This window comes from Cynocephalus volans, chromosome 9 (genome assembly GCF_027409185.1).
Source record: "Cynocephalus volans isolate mCynVol1 chromosome 9, mCynVol1.pri, whole genome shotgun sequence".
Classification (NCBI taxonomy): domain Eukaryota; kingdom Metazoa; phylum Chordata; class Mammalia; order Dermoptera; family Cynocephalidae; genus Cynocephalus; species Cynocephalus volans.
The window spans coordinates 92,380,753-92,403,661 of NC_084468.1; the positions used below are offsets into that span (position 1 = coordinate 92,380,753).

Here is a 22,909-nt window from a genome sequence, read left to right on the forward strand (position 1 = left end):
GTAAGTAGATCCACAAAGGAGTTAGAACCTGGATGTTTCCTTTCATAGGAGAACTCTGGGATCTGAATTTTAAGAAACCTTGTTTTATAAATTCAGGCTCAAAGGTTTGTGTTTGTTTTCTGAGCACGATGACTCCATTCATTGCCTCTTTCTGTAGCCCCTTTCTGCTTCCACATCCTTCTTCACTGCAACCTGTGACCACCACGCCCTTCCCACCCCTGATGAAGACCCACTATTTTTAATGAAAAAAAAATTTAGGAATTAAAAAAAGTTAAAAAAGAAAATTAACAGAAACTTCAAAGGGTAGAGGTGAGGAGCTTAATTGTGCCTGCTTTTCCTTTTCCTTCAATTCGTTCTACTTCAGACTTTTACTACCATGAATAATCCTGGAGATGGTTGTTTTTTCTTTTTTGAAATGCTTCTTTAAAGTTCATTTTTTTTCCTTTGCCTTAGAGATCATAGTTAAGCAGCCTAGGGTAGGAACCCAGAACTACAATCAGAAAGCACTATTCTATTCAGGACAGGATGTGGAAAAAGCTTTGATTGAATATATAAATTTTATCTTAGGTAATCAAGTCATAGGTAGCAAGAAAATGATTTCCACCAAAATCATGAATGCATTTGGAAAATTTTCATCTTTATGTTGATGCTTATAAAACTTTTGCTGTTAGGAGATTCTGCATCTATACCTATAGGTGTAGTTTTTGGAAACTATTTTAGAAAGAAAAGATAGACTCCATTAATACAGCTCTTATCAAGGTACTTGGATTTTGTTTTACTTTTTGATTTTTTTCTTAACTTTTTTACTATTTATTGCTTAGAGAAATAAAACAGGATAATAAATTGTTTCAAATTATGGTATTGAAAGGTTTCTTCTGTTTTAAAAGGAGCAGGGAGGGATGCTCTATAGAAGATAAACTACAAGAAGAGTGAAAGTTTTTTGTTTTTACCTAGGTACAACAAGCAACAGTGTGATTGGATTATGGTGTTTGATTCTATTCCATTTTTGGCAGATTAACCAAAAGGAGGAACAAAGAAACATCTAAGATAGGCTGCCTGATTATGATCTTTCAGATCTTTGGCTCTTAATTTCTACACCTTTCTACTCTGTCACACTCTTCTTACTCCTAACCTTGGTAATCTTTGACAAAAGTGTACACTTTATAAGCATTCCTAAATTGAGTTAGTCTGTAGTTTAGAATAGTTTTTTAAAGAGTAACTGATTCTGAGTAATGTGGTCTGAGGAACAGTTTACTGATGATTCAAGTTTCTAACGAAAAACAAGCCTAGGTGACACTGGCAACTGTGTTCTCGTCTTTCCTTCTGTTCAATAATTTTAGTATTCAGTTTTGGGGAAGGTTTGCCTTTATTTTGCTAAATGAGTGGGCATTGGAAAGGGGCAGAGGAGGCTTGACTGGTGTGTGCATTCTCTCCTAGGTCATCTTCAAAGGTGAAAAAAGGCGTGGTCACACTGGGGAGATTGGATTGGATGATGTGAGCTTGAAAAAAGGCCACTGCTCTGAAGAACACTAACAACTCCAGACCTAGCAATGAACGCCTGTGTCGCTCCCTCTTCTTTTTCCAATCCTCATCTTCTCTCCTCTTTTCCCTCTTATCAGGCCTAGGAGAAGAGAGGGTCAGTGGGTCAGAAGGAGGTCTGGTTGGTGACCCACATCTCACTGGCCTGCTTTTGTGCAATCTCAATGAACAGTGACAACCTCCTTGAAATACAGGGGCATCTGTAGACACATCCAAGCCATCTTTGGGTGGCACCTTCCATCCTGTGTTTCTTTTAGGAAGGCCTTTGATGTGTGTGACCCATACCATCCTTCATCCTGGTTGCAAGGAGCTCCTTGTAGCAAATTATGGGAGCAAATTATGGGAGAAGTATCAAATGAAATCTGTACAAATGGCCATTCTGTTGTCTGTTCAATGTTGTGCCGTTAGTAGTATTGACTTCCATTAAGGTATGATGCACATTGTGCTTGTGAAATAGGTTTATCCTCCTAACTTAAGTTAGTTCTGGCCTGACCTGAACTCTGACTTTTACTGCCATTCACTTTATAAAATAAGGGTGTGTAACTTATCAAGATACATTTATTCTTGTTATCTGTATTTTTCTTTTAAAGTAGAGTGGGCACGTAATCCCTCATTAGATGTACTGTGTTTTGTATAAATGTGCTCTTAATATTAAGTATTTACATGTTTCTACTATTTACAGACTCTAGTTGCACGGTAAAAGGCAGCTTATGATCTCTTGAGTTAAAAAATATGTGGTGAAGTGTCATCCCGTCCCATGACCTTATATTGGCAGCAAGAGAAAATTGACAGAGGTCTCAGGTTGTGGTGGTGGAGTGATGAATTTTTTTTAATGGCCTTGTGTTTGATCTGTACAAAGGATAGTAAACCATTCAGGGAGACAAGAAACTGCAGTTAATATATAAAACCCGCACAGTTTCAAGTTGTATTTTAAAACAAACAGCTTTTACCATCATAACGTGGCTCTCTTTGGTAATCTGTGAGAAGCTTTGTGAAAGTTTTGGTTGTTTCAGAGGAAGAATTCTATTATGGAAACAGGGTGAGAGGAAGCTTAGGGGAAGCTCCATTGGAACATATTTTCATACTAAGTTTTAAATCAATATAAACTTAGGCAGGTCAATGTATGTGCTACGTCAGGATGGGATAGGAAGCAAGTCCTGTGCTTTGAGGCATTCACTGGATGTGTTGGGAGGGAATTCATACATGCTAGAGGGACAGGACAGCATTGGAATCCTAAGGCCATGAACCCGCAACTATATTTCCTCCCTGCATATTTTACCTTTATGTTAAAAAGTATACAACTTTTAAAATGCAATTTACTCCTGAGGCTCTTCTTCATTTCTGATTAAGTAATCAAAATATTTTCTGCTGTTTTTGCCAGGAATCACAAAGATGATTAAAGGGTTGGAAAAAAAGATCTATGATGAAAAATTAAAGGAACTGGGATTATTCAGCCTGGAGAAGAGAAGACTGAGGGGCAAACCATTGATGGTTTTCAAGTATATGAAGGGTTGGCACAGAGAGGATGGCGACCAGCTGTTCTCCATATGCACTAAGAATAGAACAAGAGGAAACAAGCTTAGACTAGAGTATGAGGGAGCATTTCCTGGCAGGGACAGTTGTTAAATTAGAATGCTTTATAAAAAAAGAAGTGTGCAAATCTCTCAATCTCTCTCTCTCTCTCTCTGATTTTTATAAGAATTTATCTATTTAAGATGGCTAAAGATGTTCTTACCTAAGGTTAAGTAATAGATTACAGAATCTCCCAAAAGATGTTTTGATCCTATTACTAGTATGTCATGAAGATCTTCAGAACTAAGTAATTTGGACTAGGCTCTAATTTAGGCATTTCATTCTTGACCTCCAAATGGAGAGGGATCAAAAGAGGAAGCAAACACCAAATGCTGAGCTCACTAAACTGTCCCTTTATGGCAAACCTATCAGTATTAAAGCGAAAAAAAAAAAAAAGAAAAAAAAAAAGAAAAGAAAAAAGAGATCAAAAAAGCTATTTATTTCAAAAGAGAGTATAATGGACGTATATTTTAGTATTTCGGTAATGTCCTAATGTGATGGTGTTTTAAATTTTTTTTCTTTGTAAAGGTATAAACCTTTCACTTGCTCAGATTTTTTAAAGAGACCCTAGCAAGGAACAGTTCAGAGATTTTTATCTGGTGTATTCTCTCCGCTTTGTGTGTGACAATTTAACTTGGTTACTGAAAAAGACTGCCATGCCCAACACTAACCACTAGAACTTTCCTTCACTTCATCAGTATGACTCAGTTTCTATCAGCTGGAATCTCCCAAGTTTCACAAAATGGTAATGTTTTTTGAACAGTAGGTACAATAGAGGGTCTTTTGTCATTTCATTGAGCCTCTGAGTAGAGCCAGAAAATATGGCCTTAGATCTATTTTTAATGATTCATTTCCTTTTTGGTCATATAATTGTACAGCTGAAGATGAAAGGAGAAAATAATTGAAAATTTCACTTTTAGGTGCCAATACTACATTGCACTAAACTGATGTAAGAAGTTATCCAAAGTACTGTATAACATCTTGTTTATTATTTAATGTTTTCTAAAGTGAAAAATGTTAGTGGTTTTCCAAATGGCCAAATAAAAACAATTCTTTGTAAATAAAAACACTGTTATAATACCAGTTATCTGTTTCTTGTTTTTTGAGTTTTGTTTTTTGCAACTGGAAAAAGAGTATTGAGGCTGTTCACTGATATTTCACAAAAGAAGACTGGAGACAAAGATATTGCCTACATTATTATGCTCTAGGTTGTAAAATATGAGACACTTTCTTTCATCAGCATACAGAGGGAAAGAGAGAGAAAAAGATCACTATAACCATTGTTGGGCCTTAGCGAATTGCTTTAGTTATGTTTTATTGTTATTTTGTTGTAAACATTTGCTTCAAATTCTTTTATAGAAAGGCAGGCTAAGCTATAAGTTAGTATATAAATATATGAATTATAAGTGAAAAGTCTTATTTTGCTAGTGGTTTTGTTAAATTATAACATCGTACTCATACTCTAAAAACCTTTCCTGATGGAGAAAACAACTGTAAAGAAAGAAAATTAATGAAACCATGCAAGAATAAAAGTCCTGGTGCAGAATTATGGAGAATATGCTCAATGGCTTCTTTTTTTCCCGATACTCAGAGAACTCTTAGCTGCTGGGGAACGCAAATCTTGGATAAATACATAATTCAAGCAAAAAGTAAAAAAAATTAAAAAAAAATTTTTCCTTACCTCAGTGATCCTTCCTAATCATCCCTTGGAGATCTGAGAAAGTTGAGGTTTAACTAAGGAGTTAAACCTCTTCTGAAGCTCATTTGAGGGTGGAAGAAGCAGATAAAAAGATTTCAGGGTGCAGTTCATAGATTCTCTTAGCAGATTTTCGGGCACTCATCTTCCTTGAAATCCTCTTCTAACCTTGGCTTCCATGAGCCACACTCCCACATTTCTAACATTTACTCGAAAGTTCTGAGGAGATGCCATAATGGAGCCCAAACTGTGTTAATTACAGTTTATTATCAATCTTCCCCTCTCTCTTTCCCCCAGATCTGCTCCGCCTTACTAATTCCCTCCTTCTCTGAATGAAAGCACCACCATCAATTTCATTAACCCTTGAAATATGTCACTTTTTTTTGCTTATTTATTTTTATTTATTCAAATCATTGACAAATTCTAATAGTTCTGCCTCTAACATAGTTCTTCTCCTCACCCCTACACCAATGAAAAATGCAAAATATTTGGGATAACTTTTTGTATTTGAAGTTGAGAGGGAATTCTTTCATGATGACTGAATTCATAAGTCATTTTAAATGATGGGTCAACTGTGCTGCTCTGTTTCTTCTCATGAAATAGTTTTGTCTCTTTGGCAGGCAAGAGCCATAGATACAGCGCAGAATTTTTCAGTTATCTTTTTGTATTGTATGCATTTTTGTAAGCTTCTTCAAATTTGTTATTAAATGTGATAATAATAGTAATAATAAAATCTTGGTTCTTGCAGTGTTGAATATCCACAGAAAATTTACAGGTTACCAAGTGCTTTCCACGGTATAGCACTTAACTCTCACTGAAATCCAAGGATATAGATATAATTGCCTCCCACAACAAATGAGGAAACTGAGTTTGAGAAAGATTCAGGGCCGAGCTCATGGCGCACTCGGGCGACGCTCCCGCCGCGGGTTCGGATCCTATATAGGAATGGCCGGTGCACTCACTGGCTGAGTGCCGGTCACGAAAAAGACAAAAAAAAAAAAAAAAAAAGAGAAAGATTCAGTGACTTGCTAAAGGACGTATTAATATTAAGGGGCAGGGCTAGTCTTGGAACCCAAAAGCACAATTGCAAAGAGATCTTCTGCTAGCTGTTTGAAAACTTAAATAAAAGAGAAGTTTCAAATGTAGCTGAAAACTCCAAAATGTTTTCTACCTTTTGGGAAATAAATTTCAGGCATTTTGATTAGTGAAGAAAGACCCATGAAAAATAAAATTTACAACTTTAAATGTTCAGTAATAACAGCAAAAATAATATATATTTAGAGAGAGAGAGAAAGAGATAAAACAAATGAGACAAAATGTTAATGTTTGGTGAATCTAGGTAAAGGATTTATGAGTTTTCATTGCATAATGTTGGCAACTTTTCCTTGAAAAATAAAACCCATGAAGCTTTCAACATTTTTCTGTGTGATCAAGTAGATTAGACTCTATACTTGTTACTTGGCATTGTGTACAATTCAGTCGTTCTGTGAAATAGCTTCTAGGTATAAAAGAGTGTGTCTATGCCTGCATTGTGAGAAAGCAGGGAGCAGACAGATGAGTAACAAGTAAAATGCAATTATTATTTTTTTCCTTTTGCAATAAAGCTTATTCATTTATGCTAATATTCTTCATTGGGGTCAATAATTCACTGTCAAAAGGACAATTCTGGGTTGCTGTTTTTGTTTATATGGCTGTGTTCTTTCTAATCCCAGGCATAAAACTGATCTCCCACAGAGAAGTCTTGGAGAGTTTTAGAGAATCTGGCTTTTAATGTGCTGCTTTGACCCTGGTGCGGTTACTCTCAAGCACTGGAGCCAGTGACCACATTTGGCCACATCCCAATACATTTCATAAACTGTTCCTTCTACTTGTGTACCACTTTCCTCATGTTTCACAGCTAGTGTTAAGAAACATTTTTTTATTAAATATTGGATTAGGAAAAAAATAACTAGAAAGACCTTTATTGAGATGACTAGGGAAACTCTATTTAGATAATAGCATTTCTGTCAAAAATGAATGATCACTCCTTCACATGTTCCTGCCCCACTTGTAAGGCGTGATCCTGCCACACTGGGCTTGGGGCCTCTTCACTTTTCCTATTCCTGTGTGGACAGCAAGGAAACAAGTATAGGAGCTAGCAATTGCAGATTGTTCTACAGTTGACAAATACTTTTCCATTTAATATCTCATTTGACCTCATATGATAAAAATGATTCATCTGAGTAGAGTGCTTGAGTGTAGGTAGTCCCTTATTTTATAGACAGGAATCTGAGGGTCACTGAGTTAACCAAATTTCCAAAGGCCACTGGACAGTAGGTACCAGTGCTAGGATTCAACTCCAGGTTTGACTTTTCAAAATTTCTTTTCTACTTCAGAGCCAGAGGGGCAAGTCATAAGAGCCCTTCAGGGCTGTGGGGCAGGGTCTGGAGCAGGAAGAGGCTTCAAGTTCTGAACATTCACTTGGTTGTACCCAGGGAATCCAGAGAACATCTTTGCAAATGTACAAAAGTAATAAATGCTTATTGTAGAATATTGAGAAAATTCAGAAGGGAGGAAGGAGAGAGGGAAGAAAGGAAAACTCATTGTACCTCAACCTGGAAATAGTCATTTTTGACACTTTGGTATATATATTCTCTCAGACTTTTTGTTTTCTTTATACCCATGCTATCCAAACCTACAGGTAAAGGTTTATAATTAACAAAGCTTAGTGAATATCTTTCCCTGAAAGTGAACCTGCTTCTACTACTTTATTTTAATGGCTGCATAGTATTCTATCGAATGGATAAACCATAAACATTAAGTTTTTTCTCTGGGACTTTGGAATGCCTCTGTGGACAGGCTCTTTAGGGATTCCAGAAGCCTAATTATGCTGCAGGAAATGATTCACAATCCCTTTGTAATTGCTGGCTTCTTTCCTTTCCCTAGCTTGCTCCAGTGAACCATGGAACGTTCCCTGGAGGCTTTGGATGTAGTGCAGGAGGTTAGATTCCCAGAAAAGTCAAACCTGAGCAGTCAGTCATCCTTTAGAAATAGACTAGGGGCTGGCTGGTTAGCTCAGTTAGAGCATGGTGTTGTAATACCAAAGTCAGGGATTCAGATCTCTGTACCAGCCAGCCACAAAAAAAAAAAAAAAAAAAGGAAGAAACAGGCTAATAAGAATCTTTCCTTTTAGATCCAAAAACATTTTATTTAAAAACAACATAAGAAAAAATGGCAACAAAATTTGCTGCTCCCTCCCACCTGCTCAGTGAACCATCTGAAGGGGAATAAGCAAGAGGCAATAATGAAAGTTTTTAGGTTTGTGTGGTCTGTCCTGGAGCTCACTGTTACTGTTCTGAGCTTTTGGTAAAGTGTTGAGCTAGGGCTGGGTCTGGAGTTCACAGACCCCTCAAGCCCATTGTCCAGGCTGGGTCACCAGACCCCTCACACTCAGGTCTACGAACCTAACCTAAAGGTCCTTGCAGCCATAGGTTTGAGATCATAGCTTCGTGGAGCAGACGCCTGAGGCACTCAACGCCAGCCAAGTGGCGGCAACGCCCATGAGCACTAACTCCAACCACACACAACTTATTTACAAAGGATGTGCCGCACCACCCCCAATGGGAACCAAAGTGAGGGGGCCTGATTAAATTATTCTGTTTTCCCAACATAAAGCATGATAGCACTGAGGCCGAAGTTGAAGTTTAGATGCCTTGGGGATATTTCAGCTTCATTCTAGAAACTTAGCACAGAAGGCAAAATACCTGTGAACCAAATCGGAGATGGAAAATCAGGCAAATATGTGGCCAGACTAGCACCTGTCTGTGCACCAGTCTATCACCAATACTGGAAAAATAACTTGCAATACTGGAAGAATAATTGTATCTCTAAATGACTTGCAACCTTTCTGATGAGCAAAGCATAGTATGTTATTTTCTACACCGGATTTGCCTGAAAATAGCATTTTATTTCAAAAGACACTTAAACTGCTGGATGTTATTGAAAATTGTGTTGTTTAGGATTAAATGCTGAGAGAATTCTTCATGAAAATGTCACTAGGTTCTAGGGCTTTGGGGTAGTAATACGTGAAAACAAAACGAGCAAAACAAAAAAACAAAAAACCTTGCCTTCCTCTGTTTGGAAATGTGTTGATCTTTAGCCTTGACAGTGTTCATTGAATAAAAAAAGGGGTTTTCAGCAGAGGTTAGGGTGGTTTGTGAGGGAGTTTGTCCACTTCCCCCAAATCACCTTTAGTGAGCTTTCCTTGTGCGGAAATGTGTAACATCCCCCAGGCTCTGGCTCACTGACCTTCAGTTCTCCTAAGCTCACACAGCCAGCTAGTATCAAAGTTTAGATTCCTTTATGGACAGCAGTTTAAACATCCAATTCTCCCATGAGAGAGGTTTCGTTCCTGCCAATTCACCTTCAAGCTCCTTCTCTAGACCACACTCAGGCAGTCCCTCCTAATCAGTCGAGCTAGCATTCAAAACAGAGACCCATTTAGCTATCCTAGAGCTGGAGTTGGAGCTTTGATTTCCAAAGCTCTAAATGGTTATGTGGCTTTTCAGAGAATTAGGAGTCCTTATCCCAAAGTCTAGAACTTTTTTTTTTGAGTCAGTGAGATTCTGGCCAGTTCACTCCGTACTCCCTCAAGTTACCACAGTCTGATTTTCCCCAAGCAGAGTAGGACTCTTTACAAATCAAAGGACTGGGTTCCCATTTGGGAATTGAATGCAATCAGGTTTTGTATATATCTACCCTCAGGTTAGGAAAAAAAACATGGCTATCCGATCTCCCACAGGGGAATGAGAGATTAGGGGTCTCTTGGGCCTTCATATCTCTTCCATTGTCATGACCACTCTATTCAGAACTGTTTTCAGCTGTATTGAATTGCTCCAAAGGACCTCTTGCTCTGGCAGCACCACCCACCTGGAAAAGTCCCACTTAAGAGGCAAAAAATAAAATAGAGCAAAGAAAATTTGCTTTAAGCAGTTTCTCTTGCCTGTTTAATTTCTTCACCCCTGTCACATTAGCTGCTAACAAAGAAGAAAAATAATGACCTTTGAGCCTCTATTTTTAAGAAGTATGTTCTTTGCTTTAAGGAATGAGAAAGATGTACCTACTGTTTCTGCGTTTGCATTATGGTTAATTTTTAAAGGTATCTTTTGGGTCTAATAAGAAGCATGTGGGAAATGGACTTATTTCAATATCATTTCAAAGCTTGATGAGAACATAGCATAGAGTCTATTGTTCTAGTGTTTCAAGGAGTAGAGAGTTCTGTATCTCCAAGGTACACCACTGCCAGAGAATGAAGACCTTCCAAATGCCAAACCTTCCCACAATCTATGTGGTGAATAGGTCCTGTTTTGAGTTAGACACTTGGGCATTATTCTAACTGTAATTTTAGGAATTTATACCATCATCTGCTCATTTGGCTTTTTCATGAAATTCCTTACAGATATCCTCTGACACCAATGACTGACAAACCACTATAGGAGATGGATTATATTAGTTTTCTATTGCTGCCTAACGATATATCCACAAGCAGCAGCTTAAAACTACATACATTTATTATCTCACAGTTTCTGTGAGTTAGGAATCTAGGAATGGTGTACTAGGTTCTCTGCTTCAAGGTCTTACAAGGCTGGAAACAAGGTGTTAGCCAGGGCAGAGGCCTCACTTGTGACTCGGCTGTGGAAAGATCTAGTACCAAGCTCATGTAGTTGACAGAATTCACTTCCTTGCATCTGCCTCATTTTCATGCTGGCTGGAGTTCACCCTCAACTTCTTGAAACCTCCCACAGTTCCTTGCCACATGGGGTCCCCCAACATAACTACTTGCTTCCTCATTGCCAGCGAAGGAAAGACCCCAGTAAGATGGGGGCTAAAACCTTACGTAACATACTCACATTATCATGTGCACGTAATTATCTAATGGGTCCATTTACATACATCTCATTTGTAATATACAAAGAGTATCCTCAGTTCTGCTCTAAATTATACTTAAATGTGATCTGTGCCTATAGTATGTGAATGGAAGTCAATAACTGAATTTTTCCTCTACCTCCTCCAAGATCATGAGAAATTCCATCTGTGTACAACACATTTTCAAAGGGCTATGATAATCCTGGGAGAAAAACTTTGCAAAATATTGTTTCTACTTTGACGTGCTAACTTTTACCTTATATTTAAAACCAAATGTCTCTCTATTCTTATATGTATGAGATCACTGAGGAACTGAGCTGCCATAAATTTTTCCTTAAATGGATCACACTTGCATGCAAAGAATAGCAAATTATTTTTAAAGAAACGTTAAGTCTCTAGGTATTTTTAAAAATAGCATTAATGGGGAATTCTGTCAAGTGTGCACTGCTATTCTTAACAAGTCTATATCTTGTCAAGTTGGTTTCAGCTTGATTAATCCAAGATTAGCCAGCTGTCCTAAACAAGTTCTTTTTTGCTCCAAAGTATGTGTGGTCTTATTAGAATACCCTTGGGGAAGACTACTAAGACACAGTGTTAAATGCTGGCTTGATTCCCACCCTCCTGTTCTACTATAGAAAACCCGAGATTTCCTTGGGCATGAAGGAAATCCTCCCATTAGAGGGAGTGGTTGGCAGCTCCTGAGATGAGGTCACTCGGCTATTTTGTTCCAAGTGTAAGATTTCCCTTTGACCTGGCAATGCCACTTCTAAACTCCCAGCATTTTCAAAGGAGGTGAAAAGTGCCACATTGAAAACTAGTTATTTCGGTCAATTTAAAATCCTAAACTAATTGAATAATGAAAATGCAATCTTAGTTTATATTCTTAACTGCTCCAATAAACAGTATCAGCCATTTAAAAAAAAATAAACAGTCTCAGCAAATTCATAAAAAGTATATTATTTGGGGGCAAGCGATTGTTACATGAGAATGTCAATGTTCTCAGCTTTTGCTCCTTCCTCTGTAACCTTAGTGTGTTTTGGTCACAGTACATAACATTTAGTAACTTAAAAATTGTCAGCAAGATGGTAGATACTTGGGTCCCTGAATTATCCCTCAGTGTGTTTCATATTTCTAATGTTTCCTTCTAACTCCATACTTTTTCCATACTTTCTTCTTCCTTGTTGTAATGCTCTTTTGCCTGCCCGTAATCGTGCCACCTGGTCCAGTTGTCGAGCCAGGGCTGGGTCTGGAGCTCACAGACCCCTCAAGCCCGTTCACAGACTGGGTCACAAACCCTTCACACGCCAGGATGGGTCACCAGACCCTTCACATGCCAGGCTGGATCACCAGACCCCTCACACACAGGTCTATGAGTTAGGTAACCAGCCAAAAGGTTCTTGGAGCCGTAGGTTCGAGAGCATGGTTACGCACATGGTGGCCACCCGAGGCAGACGCCAGCCAAGCCGCAGTGCTGCACATGCACACTAACTCCACCCACACACACACACAATTTACAAAGAATGTGCAGCACCACCCCAAACTGGACCCGAGGTGAAGGGCCCTGATTAAACTATTCTATTTTCCCAACACCTGTCATTCTCGTTTGCCTCCAGAGTCTTCCTTTTTGTGACTTGGTCGTACAACTCTTGTATGTGTGTAGGGACAGAGATGATTGCTGTTTTCCCTTTCCCCAGGTTCCCACTAATTTAGGAACTTCCATGAATTTAGGAACTTCCACCTTTTCTCAAGGACCTCGTTGCATCTGTCTCCTCTTCCTTCCCTGTGAGGAGCTGAGGTGGCAGGCCACGTTCTTGGTCTGTGATTCCCTGTTGGGTGGGGCTAGCAGGGCCTCCCTTCCGTCTCTTCCTGCTTCCCTGCAGTTGCCACATGTGTTTCTCCATGTTGTAAGCCCTGCAGGGAAGACCTTGCCCTTGGAAGTGTGGTGAAGTCCTGTAATTGTCTAGCTGTTCTGGCTGAGAACATCTCTTGGGTAGATGGGTAGGAAACCATTTTGGTTTCAGGTCCAAGCTGCTTTCTCCAATCTTGCTTTAGCAGTGATACAACTAGTGTTTTGATCTCTAACTGAGATTTCTTCAGTTTACTCCTTATCCAGAAGAGAGAGGGGTGCTGTGAATTAATATCCTTAAATGCCAATAAAGTGCTATGAGCCTGGCTGGGCTCTCTCCGTTCCCTCACAGGGAGAGCGACCTGAGGGAAAGGAGTGGGAGTTTTGTGGGCATCAGAGCTTGTGAGCTACTTCATGGGGCCTGGTCAGGAAGGCAGACAAAAACCCGGATGTCCTGTGAAATGAGGGCACTTGGGATGTGGGCCACCAAGCCAAGTTTAGTGCTTTCTGCTTCCAGCCAAATCACGGAGCTAGGCCAAACCTCCAGTGGAGGCTCTGGGCAGGAAATCAGGCCTGAGAAACATGCCTGGTGAGTGCCCAGGGCACAGTGTGAGGGAAACAGAAGATGGACATCCTCGGTGAGTCATGCTGACAGAAGAGGACAGCTGGTTATGGCCCCTGAGAGAATCAGAGCTGACTCAGCTTCAATACTGTGCTTCAGTATATTTGAGGCGGGAGCAAAAATGCATTCCTTTCCAGAGGCGTGGCTTCCTACAGATTGAAATCTCGTGGCCAGGTGCTGTCTTAAGTGCTGTACAAACGTTACACTCTTCAAATTGATGTGCGTGTAAACCCTGCAAAAGAAGTATTGAATCTCGTCTCAGTTGAGAATTCTGACTTTGACTAACTCAGATTTCAGTGAGGTGGCCATATTTCTATATTGGAACTCCATTAAAAAGATTCCATTAAAAAGAGGGGAGAGGGGCCTGCGTGACTTGGAAAGTGGTATGACCAGTGGCATGATGCAGAAAACTGACCATACAGAATCTAGAATATCCTGCTCCATCCAAAGTCTACATCAAAAACAGCTCCCCTTCATCCTCCTGTTAGCATTGGCCTCGGTTCTGACGCAGCAGAGAAAAGATTCTCGGGCAGGCGTGGAAGGACGGTCTTCATAATTCCCTCTTTGGTGATGGGAGCAAGTTGTTGAATAGGAAGCCCCAGGGCCACAGGAAAGGAAGTGTCTGTCTCTGGGTGCTCAGTGAGGCCTCTGTTAGCCCCCAGAGCAATGTGGAATCACTGGGACCATTGCCATGACCATGTCACCACAAGCAGCAGCTGCAGCCCCATGGAACCCACAGCCCTGACCTCTCTGTCTGCAGCCCAGTCCTTTCCCTGTAGGCGGGTGCTCGCCTCGGGGCACGTGGGTGAGGCAGGGAGAAGCGGCTGCAGGGGCTGCTGCCTGCACTGGCGCTAACTGAGCGTGCCTTCGCGTCTGTCTGGTGGCGCCTATCCTCCTCCTGTCACCCAAGTCCTCCTGGTTCACGGGCCCGAGAGGCTCCTTGCTATCATCATCATCGTGGCCTTTTTTCACATCCCAGTAATGCCCATCTCTGCCAATTCCCAGCTGTGTGAGCTTGGACAAATTAATCAGCCTCTCTGATCCTCAGTTTCCTTATATTAAAATAAGAGATTCAATACTTCCTTTGCAGGGTTTACATACAGGTTAATTTGAAGATTATAATGTTTGCCTAGCACTTAATATAGCACCTAGCCACAAAAGTCATTCAATAAGTAGGAAGCCCATTACTCTTTATCATCAGTATTATCAACAGTACTATTATTGTTATTACTGGTGGCTGACTTAGATTGCCTAGTATTAATATATTTGTAATACACACCTATATGTATGTATTCCCACACATATATTCCACTTTCTGACTTAAAACACCTAGATTTTTGAATGACTAGCACTTACTTTAAGAGGTATAGCACACATATATTATGTATAGAATATGTCTTTTATTTTTCCGATTAACAGGATCAACATGTATTCCTACAGCTAGTTTGGAGATAAAAGAGCCATGTTTGGGTTTTAATTCCCTGTTTTCCTAGTACAATCATTTGGGGAGCAATACAGTTGGGCATGTCTCTTGCTAGATACTGATCAGCCCAGCAAAGCAGGTGGGGGATTCTCCGGGACAGAGGGAGCAAATGTAAGTGGAAACAGCGTGTGTGACTCTGTGGTAAAGCATCCTCTTCAGGAACAGATCTAGGGCAAAGCAACTCACTGGCTGGTGGTTACAAGAGCATGAATGACCACCTTTGAAGTAAGAGAATCTTAGAACACCCACAGGTCAAAAGGCATGGGGAATCCAAACCTCACTTGGGACAACAGGGCTCGGATTCCTAAAGAGCACAAACCTTTGGCATCCAAACTAAAATTACTAATCAAACAGTAGGACACAGTTTTAGAGCTGCGTTAGTTTTCATGTTGTTTGAATGGAGAAAAGGTGTTATAGGGACAGAGAAAATACACCCACACTTGCCAAGAACCAGGGAAAAATTAGAAAACTGCAAAAGCACAAAAATCATAACTGAGTGCTATGAGCCAAGCTGCTTACATATTATTTTATTTAAACTTTACAACAATTTTATGAAGAAATATTATTAACGATCTGTAGATGAGGAAACAGACCTAGAGAGTTTAAACAAGTTGGCCAGTCACACTAGTTAGTAAGTGGCACTGGGGCTCCAACATTCACATTCTTTCCAATAAACCACATGCTGTTTTGCTATTGTTAGTACCGTCCTGCTCTAGTCTGTTGCACCTGTGTACAAATGACGCCCCTTTAAAGCTCAATAATCAGAGGCAACGTGGAACAGGTGGGTGGAGATGGGACCACACGGACAGGGCATTCAAATTCACTCCTTAGGATTCTCTCCTCTTAGAAATCCTGTGATAGGTTCCTTGAACCATGTTTTCCATTAGCGTGTGTGCCCTGCTGACCAGCGACCCGACGCCATATTTCAAAACAACACCTGGGCACCTTGAGAAGCTGAGGCTTTTTGAGCAACAACAACTCTAAATACAATTCACTTTAAATGCATTTTATATTTAACAGATAGTGTTGGCTTCTGAGCCCAAAGCCCAAAATACAGTATTAAAGGTGGCTTCAACAAATAAAGCCACCACTCACTAATCCTTGGTGTCAGGAAAGAAGTTTAGCCCTTTTCATCAACTTATCCCCACACCCTCCTCCACAGGTGAGGAGACTAACTGACACTCAGAGTTTGAATAACTCGCCCCAAGTCACACAGGGAGGGTGGAACCGGAAATCAAACCCAAACCATGGCTTCTACAGCACTGGCCACATGCAAGACTTGGTTTAGAATGTGTAGTTATGTTCAGAGGTGGGGGCAAGAACCGCCTGCAAGGGAAATAGAGCGCAGCCTGGGAGGATTTCTCGTGATAATGGTCGAAAATTTTCCTAAGAAAAGTTTTTGCTTCACACAGGGGCTGATGCTTCAGACTTCTACACTGTTAGAGTAGAAAGAGTGGCTATAAATGAACCTTGAAATCTTTAGATAATAATAAAGAGATAGTGTCGCTGGCAGGCAGCCAGCCAGCCTATGTCCTTAGGACACCGTCATCCTCCCAGGAACAGCAGAGCAGCGAGGCCACTTGCACAGGGAATGAGCATGTTTATGTTCATCTCCAAATTTTTCTCCCTGCGTGAATTTCAATCACCTACCTTCACTTCCCAACATTTTTCCATTCCACTGTCATAACACCATCTCTCTTATATCCACCAGGCAATTAATAACTGTTGCGTAAAACACCCATTCATTTGTGTACATTGGAGCAAAATGAAGTGTAGCAGGATTGCACACTAACAATAAGGATTATTATTATTCTTGTTTTATAAAGGAGAAAATTTGGGGCTAGAGAGGGTAAGTAAGTGGCCCAAGGTCACACAGTAACCGGTGAAGCTGCCTGACTGAGGGCAGAGCCCCCGTGTTAACATTGCCTCGAGTGAATTAGGAGCACAGAACAGACTAGAAGTGGAGCCTTTCAGCTTCTGTTTCAAAGCTCTTTTCTTATACTGCTTCCTTCCCTGAGACACTGTCTCACATTTTCCTACTATGCCTTGGTGCCAACATCAGGCACGTGTTGCTATTGTGTGTTGAAGAAGTTGTTACCGATGTAGGTGCTGACGGACAGAAATTGGCTGGGTTCTGGCCCTGGCAATTGCCCCCTAATCTGCTTTCTTCCGACAATGCTCCGACTCCAGCTTGCTCTTCCGTTCCTGGCCTCTACCACTTCAGTTGCACTGAAACGTGTCTTTTGCAGCACAATGGTCTTCCTGAAGAATGAGTCCTCCCCGGAAAGCTGGAGCAGCCCTCTTACCACTCTGTTCTGTGGCTATGTGGCACTGCTGTTTGTCCACAACAGCACATCATCTAAGTCGCCACACACAGCTCCTGATCAGGGTATCGCCCCTTCTGTCTTACCCTGAGGTTACTTTTGGGCACTTGGGGTGGGGGCATTGGTTGTTTGCTTTCCTACTTCGCATCTCCCCTTCTATAGACAATGGGAGCCTGAGGATAATGAGCTGAAACTTCCCTTTGTTCAATCTCTGAAAAAGTGCTTTGGACACCACTCTAGTTCCAGGGTCTGCTCTGCTCAGCTTAAACTGACCTATTAGTAGTAAGTGGCTCAGGTCACTCAAGCGAGTGACCATGACCCAAGCCCCGTAGAACATTCCCCTGTGTATTTACTGACTAATCCAAATGTGGGTTCTCCTGACATTTGAAATCAAATAGACCTCTTGATTATTGCTAGAAAAGTCACACAGAGACTTCCCTTCCCTGGACCAAGTGAGGTGAGGGTGGCAGTCTTGCAGTAGTGGCAGCCACTTGCCACCACCAGGGGAACATTGGAAGCTGCCATAGGAACTTTGAAGCCTGAGGATAAACTTGACCCTGTGAAAAACAGAGAAAAAGACAGAATGAGTCTAGGTCCTTGGAGACATAGCTGAACCACTGGATCAAGCCTCACCTGAAGCCAGAATCATCTCTTGACATTTTGGTTGTGTGAGCCAGTAAAGCCTTTCTACGATCTAAGCCTCTTCTCCGTCCCTGTAACACAGAGCTCTGTCCTTGTGGGCAGCTTACGTGTCATATTGGTCTGCGCTTCCTCCCCGTGCCTTGCTAATACCAGTGCTTGTTAAATATGTTTTGAATGAATAACCAAAACACGCTTTGCAAAATAAAAATAAAAATATTTAATTATTCATAGCTTGGTGCAGCTAGGAAATCAGCCTATGTTGATGTTACTCATAATTTTCCTGGATGCACAAAATATTTTTCATGGCTAGATCCATGACACTAACCTGCTAGGACAAGGCTGAGGGTATTTGCAGTTTTCCAGTGCACACGGAATGCTGCAGGTGAAGAGCACATAATTAAAGTGAGATTTGAGAGCTGAACGGTGTTGCCCTAAAAGGAATTATTTTGGTTCTTACAGCAAGCACTCCAGAGATCATTCAGAGAAAGCTTTACGTAAATTTTTACTTATTTGGTGGATTCTTTACCTTATAGAGAATTGTCTTATTAAAAAGAATTCCTTGAGAAACTCTTAGTAAATTAGGATTTTTCATATGACTGAAACACTTTTGTGCTTAGAGTCTATTACTGTGATGAAATCCTGACATGTAACTATTTTATTGAATAATGCATTTTTTCTGTAGTGCCTGCCATGAGGAATACAAAAGATTTTATAGCTTTTCCATAAAGAGTTATAATTTTGGTGCCTGAAAAATATGTGTTGCCCTGAGCAAGACATTTAACTTTTCTAGGCCAGAGCTGCTTCTGTAAGAGAGGTGGTCTCAGTAATCTCTTAGTTATTATTATTATTATAAATCTATGATATTATGGACTCAGGATGCAAATCTATTTATTCATTTGTTTATTTTATTCATTAAAAAGTTAGATAATCCTATTAATATATAGCATTTGTAGTGAAAGATTCAAGAATAAAGAAGACAATTGTTGTGGATTGAATGTCCCCCCCAAACTCATTAAAGCTTGACCCCCATTGTAACAGTGTTAAGCAGAAGGGAAATCCTATTATGGTACTTGAAAGGTTGGGCCTTTAAGAGGTGATTAGATTGTGAGGACTGTTCCCTCCTGGATGGACTGATTCATTCATAGAGTAATGGGTATGGTTCTGATGGCTTTATAAGGAAGGCAAGTGAGAAGTTTAGCCCTCTCTTGCTCATGCCATTTTCTCGCACCCAAGTGATACCTGGAGATGCTTTGGAGAGTCATCATCAAGAAGAGGGCCCTCACCAGATGTGTTCCCTGGACTTTGCAGCCTCCCAAACTGTAAAAAATAAATTTCATTCCTTTATAAATTACCCAGTTTCAGGTATCCTGTTATAAGCAACAGAAATGGACTAATACAATAATGATCATGACTCCAGCAACTTTTATGTTCTCCTCTGGAGTAAATGTTTTTTCTAAAGTTTTACTCTTTCTTTATTTACTTGGTTAATATTTCCTGAGGTGCCTACCATGTGCTCAAAATTCTGGGCCAACGATTTTATATCTGAGAGGCACATTATGGCAGGAAAGATTTAGGTTATCTATAAAGAACCCTTTTCTTTCCACATAGTAGATAGGTGATCAAACATGGACTCAGCTAAGCTGTGAAATCACTGATACAATTTTATACATATGTGACATGTATATGAGAGCAGCAGAGAGTGCCATGAAGGTGGAACCTGCCTTGTTCTGGTCACCGCTCAGTCCAGCAGCCAAGGCAGCAATTGGAATTGCCCTCATCCATGAAGTGTCTTGTCTGGAGCCTGGTGCCTGGAGCCTATGGACTCTTGATAAGTGTTGGTTGAATGAAATTAAACAAGAAGCCGTCAGAACCACACCCATTACTCTATGAGCCAGTCCCGTTTTGAATCAGTCTTTCCAAAGAACTGGTTGACCACTAGCTCTGTGCTTTACTCTGGCTGAAGCTTCTGGAGGCAGAAGTGTACATGACCCTCCCCTCAGAGAGCTTATCTGTTTGGGGAGACAAACTAAAAGTACATGAAACAGTAACAGAGACAATAGCTCACAATTAAGTGCCAACATGTGTGGCATAGACTGTTAAGTGCTGAAAGAATTTAGAGGACAACGATATATAAGAGGGTAGAAAAGGTCAGGGAAGGTTTGCAAAAGAGGAAGGACTTGAGATGGTCCTTAAAAGATGGATTTGGAAAGGGAATGTGTGTGTGTGTGTGTGTGTGTATGTGTGTGTGTGTGTGTGTGTGTGTGTGCGCGCGCGCGCGCGTGTGCTGGGGAGAAAGGAGACGCAGGAAGTGAAGGTAAATCTAACGTTCAAGGCTCTGACTGCCTCAGCCTCTGGTCAGTAAGCTGGGACTCCTGATGTTACTGGATCTTTAAAGCTTTTTGCTGCTGTGGAAAATCACCACTCACTAGGGTCAGAATATTAAGGCCATGATTTAAGCCTTGGCCTCATAGAGTGTGCACATTTCCTGCATGGCAAGACAGTAACTTCACCATTGGTAACATAACCCCACACATTAGAGAGCTAGTAAATAAATAAACCTTTACATTCCAGATCAAGCCATCCAGCCATTGACAATAACTTATGGCTTGTACTGTAAGGTTAAAAATTAGTCAGGGGTGCCCAAGTCAGCTTGCACACCGGGGTATCTGGAGGAAAAAGGCATCAGCCATGAGCCTGGTCTGCAAATACAGCCTGGGCCCCTAAAATGAGCTATCTTGGACCTGACACACTGCAAAGACTTGGGAGCAACCAAATGAGTGAGATGCTTTCAAAACACAGCGAACATGCTCAGATGAAGTGGAATACCATCCACAATCATTTCAAAGTTAACACAAGTGAACAGACAGGTCCTCAAGGGATCATCATTTTAATTTATGTTCTAAGACAACTGTGCCCAGAAATAATCATACTAGCTCTATTTCTAAAATGTTTTGTAGATTTTTAATATTCCTTCCTTAATATCAATTCTATGACCCTGAGGGGTAGGCCTCATTTCTATTTTAAGATGAGCAAAACAATTGTCAGAGAAAAGAAATTCCTTATTCAAAGTTGCACAGCTGGAAGTGTACGTACCCACTTACGTAATGAGATTTAAGAACAAACCCAGGAATACACCTGCCTAGCCATGTACAAAGATGCTGTTTGTAATGAGGACATGTTGTCCCACAACTGGAGCTTTCTGAAATACATTATAGTACATCCACACAATGGAATAATCTGCAGTCGCTAAGATCTATTTTGAGGAACTACATCTATTAATGTAAAAAGATATTCATGCCACATTGCTTAGTTAGAAAAGCAGCTACCAAACTGAATGTTGGGTATGATTCTCTGTTTGAAAATAAAAAGTATTTGCGTAGCAAAAAACATTGACATACGCATACTAAAGGATTATCAGTGATGTGGAATTGTGGATGTTTTCATGCTTGCCTGTTTTGCTTTTTCTTGTTCTTCAGTTTTTCTCTGGTTTGAGATTTTGCTTTTGAAATAAGAACTAAAAATCAAAACAAAGCAATACAAAAATGCAAGCAAGAAAGAGACAAACTTTACAGAAAAATTAAGAGTTTACCTGTGCTAAAATATTCACTGATCTGATATGTTTCAGTGTCTGGAATTTCTACCATTATCACTTTTTCTGATGAAAACTATTTCAGAAGACATGAATTACCGGGATAGCACCACTAATTACCTCTCTCACATCCCCACGGCTTAGAGGCTCAGACTGGCCGGCTCACACTTAGGAAAGCACAGAGGAGGACCTTGCTGGAAATTTGCGTTTGCACCACTTAGTGGGAGCTGCTCTCGGGGAGGACAGAACTTCCCAGGTGGGGCCAGAGAAGCAAAAATGTGTAGAATCTTAGCAGGGAGCAAAAGGAGAAGGGAAAGGGAAGCGGGAAGAACAATCCGATGGTTCCTAGTGCCTGCTTTTGAGAATTGGAGAAATAGAATGAATCCACAGGGATTCACACGTATCTCAGCAATTGGTCAGAGCGTAGTGTTATAGTGTTAATGATGTTGGTTTAAGTGAAAACATCTCTTTAGCCTTCTGTTAATGTCCAATCATGGACCTAGCTCTGAAACTATTTGGGGTTTAGTAGGGGAAAATTAAACTCTTAGGAAGTGCTGAAGAAGGGGGTGTCAAGGTAGAGGCTGGAGCAGGTATGAGCCACTGAGCCCTTGAAGAATTAACCATGAATTAACTACGGAGCCACCTGAGCTTTGGCCTTATTATTTGACATGGGACATTTTGTTATTTAAACTAGACTAATCATGATTTTCTATTCCTGGCAACCAAAGCATCCTAACGTATCCACCCACATCTAATGAGCACACACATGTGCCAGGTATTGTGTCACGGCCTTGTGTGTATTACTTCATTACCCAAGACATACACCATTGTCATACCTGGCTGGAAAATGAGGAGCAGAAGTCTGGGAGGTTTGGAAACTTTCCCGGGCTACACAACCTTGGAGGAACAGGTTTGTGTTTGAACATAGACCGACTGACTCCAGGGCCCCAATCTGATCCACTCACAGCGGTTCCATTCATGGTTCTAATTTAATATTAGGTAACATGTGTGATCGCTCAGTTTATGTACTCTATCCAAGAGTGTTTTACTCAAGAGTTATTAGCAAATAAAAAGGGAGAATTTGAGGGCAATTCCAGTCACAGTTCCAAAGCACATTCTCTAGTCCATTTACATTGGTCTCCTTTGCAAAACCAAAACTCTGCACAACTAAGTTTGTCCAGAGAGGCATGCTGTGCGGTTTGCCCAGAGAGGGATGCAGAGAGGGATTTCAACTAAGTGTGTCCAGAGAAGGGGAGAGGGGGGTAGGAGGAGATGAGAGGGAGATGGCCTAAGAAGTTCAGCTCTTGGCTGTGGACTTAATGACTGTGAGACCTTGGGCAAGGTATTAAACTCCAAGGCTCAGTTTTGTCCTCTGTAAAACAGAGAGAACTCACAGTTAATGCGCAGATTAAGAGAGACTCTGTGTAATGCGCAGATTAAGAGAGACTCTGTGTAAAGCATGAGCACAGTGCCTAGCCTATAACAGATGCTTAAAAGAAGGTAGTTACTGCGAAACATGATACTGTGCTGGTGAGGAGCACAGGCTTGGGAGTTCAGGTTGACCGGGATTCCAATCCTGTCTTGATTTTCTGCTTTCTCTCTAAAATGAGCATCATTCATTTATTCAATTGGCCTTCATTCTTCTTTCTTTTGGCCTTCATTCTGGACCATATGCTGAGATAATGCTGATTT

The 22,909-nt window shown here is 40.7% G+C and overlaps 1 protein-coding gene across 3 annotated transcripts in view; it reads left to right on the plus strand.

Annotated features, from left to right (window-relative positions):
• NPNT (nephronectin) overlaps positions 1–4,473 on the plus strand; it is a 76,875-nt gene extending 72,402 nt beyond the window's left edge. For 2 of the 3 annotated variants that reach the window (XM_063107624.1, XM_063107625.1), the window contains one exon: positions 1,438–2,999. In XM_063107624.1, coding sequence (XP_062963694.1) covers positions 1,438–1,533 — 96 coding nt within the window. In that variant the 3' untranslated portion in view covers positions 1,534–2,999. Of the gene's footprint in view, positions 1–1,437 lie in introns of all 3 variants that reach the window. The other variant, XM_063107626.1, reaches the window with a different exon arrangement.
• Positions 4,474–22,909: the final 18,436 nt, after the last annotated feature.